The following is a 3,460-nucleotide window of genomic DNA, read 5'->3' as shown; positions in this document are numbered from 1 at the left end:
TATCCCTCGCCAGATCACCGGTTCTCTTTCTCACTCGCAGGCAGTAAGTGGTATTGCACCTGTGACGCTGGCAACGATTGACGATTTGTGAGAGCCGCAGGAATGTCATTTCTGTGTTCAGTGGATCTACGCTTAGGGGGTTACCCTCACCCTCAGGCATAGTCCTACTCGGCTCGGGGTTAATGGCAGTGATGTGGAATCCCCACGTGCGTGCAAATACATCACGGGCGGCTTCATCACCCAAGTCGACTCCGGGGCAATTCTCCATCCAGTACAGGCCATGGTTGTGCGGACTGCCGCGCCCTTGCCATTCATACCGATCCCAGTAATCCGTAATGTTGAACTTCTTGCTTAACACTATATCTCGGAAGAAGCAGTATCGTCGGTAGAAGTGGAAAGCGGCAATGTGAGGATTCTGACGCAAAAGTTGGCGTGAGAGACCCATCCTCTCCAACTCGGACGCAGCCAGCCACTCATCGTATCGGGGCATGTGTTGGTAGAGACTTCTCCAGTGTAAATCTGCCGGGCTGAATGTGATGAATGCACCAGGACATCCAAGGTTGTAGGCATAGGCCTCGAGGTCCTGCCTCTTCTTGTTCCAGAAGGACGCGTGCCGCGAATAGATACCGCATGTCTTGTAATTGAGTTGATCAGTGCCTGTGCCTCAGGGTCCTCGCTGTGCTCCAGTGCCTGAATAAGCTGCTCCCGTGTGAGAGGTTCATGACTACCACCTTTTTGCTTCACGAAGAATTTGGACCGTGCACGGGCTTGTGACCGCATCAGAGTATTGAAGGCGACGAAACGGAAGGTAGGGTGGCGTGCAAAACGCCCGTCATGCCAACGCATAGCATGCTCGACTATTGAAGGTGACGAAACGGAAGGTAGGGTGGCGTTCAAAACGCCCGTCATGCCACCGCACTGCATGCTCGATGTAGTCCTTGTAATCAATTGAGCGCAATCGCGGCTCAACAAAGTCGGCTCTACCGTCAGGAAAGAGGCATGGGAATGCTAAAGAGAGTAGAGCTTGAGAGCGATTAAACTCGTTGATGGGTGTGCGCCGTATATTCGGAAGCTGCAACTGGCGCTGCGTCTGCGCCTGGATGGTTGTGGCAGGTCCTGGGTCAGTTTCTGATTCTCCGGCGAGAATGGACTGCAGAGCATCAAGCTCCGTGTCCTTAGCCAAGAGATCCGGCACCGCAGCCTCGTCCACAAGGTCTGGTTCTGCCTCCTGATCATCCTCAGGTCCAACATCGGCAGCTTCCACCTGGCTCTGGGGGATTGCATCCAGGACGTTGCCATCGTCAGGCAATTGATTCAGCCGCTCTTCGTTGATGACCATACATCGGTAGCCAGGATGATGGCGCCGGCGGTAGTTGAGCCATATGGCAACTGGTTGGCGGCGTACACGAAACTGGCGAGTGAACTGCCGGCTAAGATTTGCATGGGATGATGTATTGGCAGGACGGAGTAATACAGTGTTCAACTCCTGCGGTAAGAGTGGGAGTTGGTTGTACACCAAGCCGACCTCGCGGAGAAAGTGAACAACATGGCCCCGATATTTGTACTGCTGTCCCCGCACAAGCATAATATTCACGTGGACGTGAACACGGGCGATTAAAGACTCTTCAGTGGGTGTAAGCTGGGGCAATTGATTCGGAACGGAGCCAAAATCCAACTGGTTGTCCACAGAGAAGAAATACGGCTCTCCGGGCCCGCGTTTATCATCCTTCCAACAGCAACGCGCGCAAAGGCCATCAGAATCGATCTTCATCTGAAACCAACGCTCTTGACACCGACCACAAAATTGCATTTGGTCATTGTCCAGCTTTGTCCAGAACTCACGGAGGATTGCTTTATCACGACAAGTCAAGGCGCAAGCGTCGAGGTCACCATTCCACACCGGATCTTGTGCGTGCAACACCGCCGATTCTTCAGGCGGAATCACCACTGGACTCCGGTACCGTCGCGGCGGCTTCGATGATCGCGCTTGCCTTCGAGATTGTCTTGGCCGCCCTCCTGCACCAGGGGCAGGGCCACGGCGACCACGCCTTGGCTGTGTGGAATGCTGCCGCTGCAAGTGATGGCGAAGAGAGCTTTCCTCCATGGAACCATCATCGTCGTTGTTGTCTTCGTCCCCTGGATCGGAATCACACTCTACCCCTAATTGCTCAAGGTACCTTCGTGGTCGAACAGGCGAAAGTAGTAAGTTGAAATAGTCCTCGGCATCAACATCGGACTCGGAGAACTGTCCATCGTCGTGCCCTTCCTTGCTTATCTCGCTCTGCTCTGGAAACACACTCGGCTGTAGTTGACCATGATTCCCAGCTAAATGCCATGGTCAGCCTGAACAAACTACCGGGGCCACGGCACCTGGATACCTTCTCCAAGCCCATCAAGAGCTTCAAAAACGCCAAGTTGAGATATTGAGGGAGTCAGTGACACAGTCTCCCCTGCACGGCGCCGTGACCGATGGTCGCGCTGGATAGCGGCCATTTTGGCTCTTGCCCTGGCCCTGGAGGAACCATCTTGTGAGTCCTTCCCGCCTTTGTGGAACCTAGCAGCCAAGAAAGAGTAATCCACACGAGTTGTGCTGCTTCGGACAGCAGAGGCGTCGGGATGCGAGGCGATTGAATTGGCCGTTGGCTGCACCGGAGGTGAGGGAGCCAGTGCCCGGAGGAGCCACGAGCTCTGTTGAGTTCGTGGAATTGGCGTCCCAAGCACTATCTGGGGCTGGGCGGACTGGTTAATTGACTCTCCGGATAACTTCCTGGCTGTAGGAGTTTGCTGTAGCCTCTCTGGGGATGTGGGCCGGGTGCCAGACCTCTCCGTACTGGGCGATAAGCCAGCTTCTCTGTCAGTTCTCTTCGGGGCAGGTCTCTCACTACGGACGGCGAGGCTCCTCAATGTTTGGATCGCGCCCCTGGACCTGGAGTACTTCAATTGGCTAGTATTGAACACCCTGCGGAGTGAGATCTGAAACTAACATGGGAGTCGTTCTTATTACGACAGTCGAGGCAGTTCTTCGTCTTCTCAGCAGACTTCCTTTTGCTGACGAAGTCACCCGCCGGTCTCTCCTTGCCACAGCGGGCACAGACAATGGAAATCATGTCCATGTCCATTATCAGCTCCCAGGCTTACGATCCATTACCCAACGGAAAGGGGACACGTAGAAGCTGTGAAGTGGATAAATTGGTGACGATCAACTCGGTGTGATGATGTAAACACGCGATGCATTCTGAGTAAACAAAAAGCGAACATGCTGCCAGCCGTACCAGGCAATTGTCGACAGCTGGCGTAGCGCTGGGGTCCATTTTTCTGGAGCCGTCAGCCAATTGCCGAACGATCTGCGGCTGGCAATACAAAATGTGGACCAATTAGAATCCGAGAAACTTATTGCACCAAACCCTCATATTGGGAAAACTTATGGAATAACAGGGGAGGCAACCCCACGCGGGTTGCG

The 3,460-nt window shown here is 54.1% G+C and overlaps 1 protein-coding gene across 1 annotated transcript in view; it reads right to left on the bottom strand.

Annotated features, from left to right (window-relative positions):
* Window positions 1-2,493, bottom strand: part of MAA_11757 (uncharacterized protein) — a gene marked incomplete at both ends in the record, with an annotated part of 5,382 nt that extends 2,889 nt beyond the window's left edge. Inside the window, 4 exons of the mRNA XM_011412672.1 lie at window positions 35-592; window positions 628-852; window positions 920-2,325; window positions 2,379-2,493. Of these exons, the coding sequence (XP_011410974.1) occupies window positions 35-592; window positions 628-852; window positions 920-2,325; window positions 2,379-2,493 (2,304 nt within the window). The remainder of the gene's footprint in view (window positions 1-34; window positions 593-627; window positions 853-919; window positions 2,326-2,378) is intronic.
* Window positions 2,494-3,460: the final 967 nt, after the last annotated feature.

The sequence above is a fragment of the Metarhizium robertsii genome (genome assembly GCF_000187425.2).
Source record: "Metarhizium robertsii ARSEF 23 chromosome Unknown MAA_Scf_19, whole genome shotgun sequence".
Taxonomy (NCBI): domain Eukaryota; kingdom Fungi; phylum Ascomycota; class Sordariomycetes; order Hypocreales; family Clavicipitaceae; genus Metarhizium; species Metarhizium robertsii.
The sequence above is the reverse complement of the archived record's forward strand: the minus strand, read 5'-3'. Positions and strand labels throughout refer to the sequence as shown.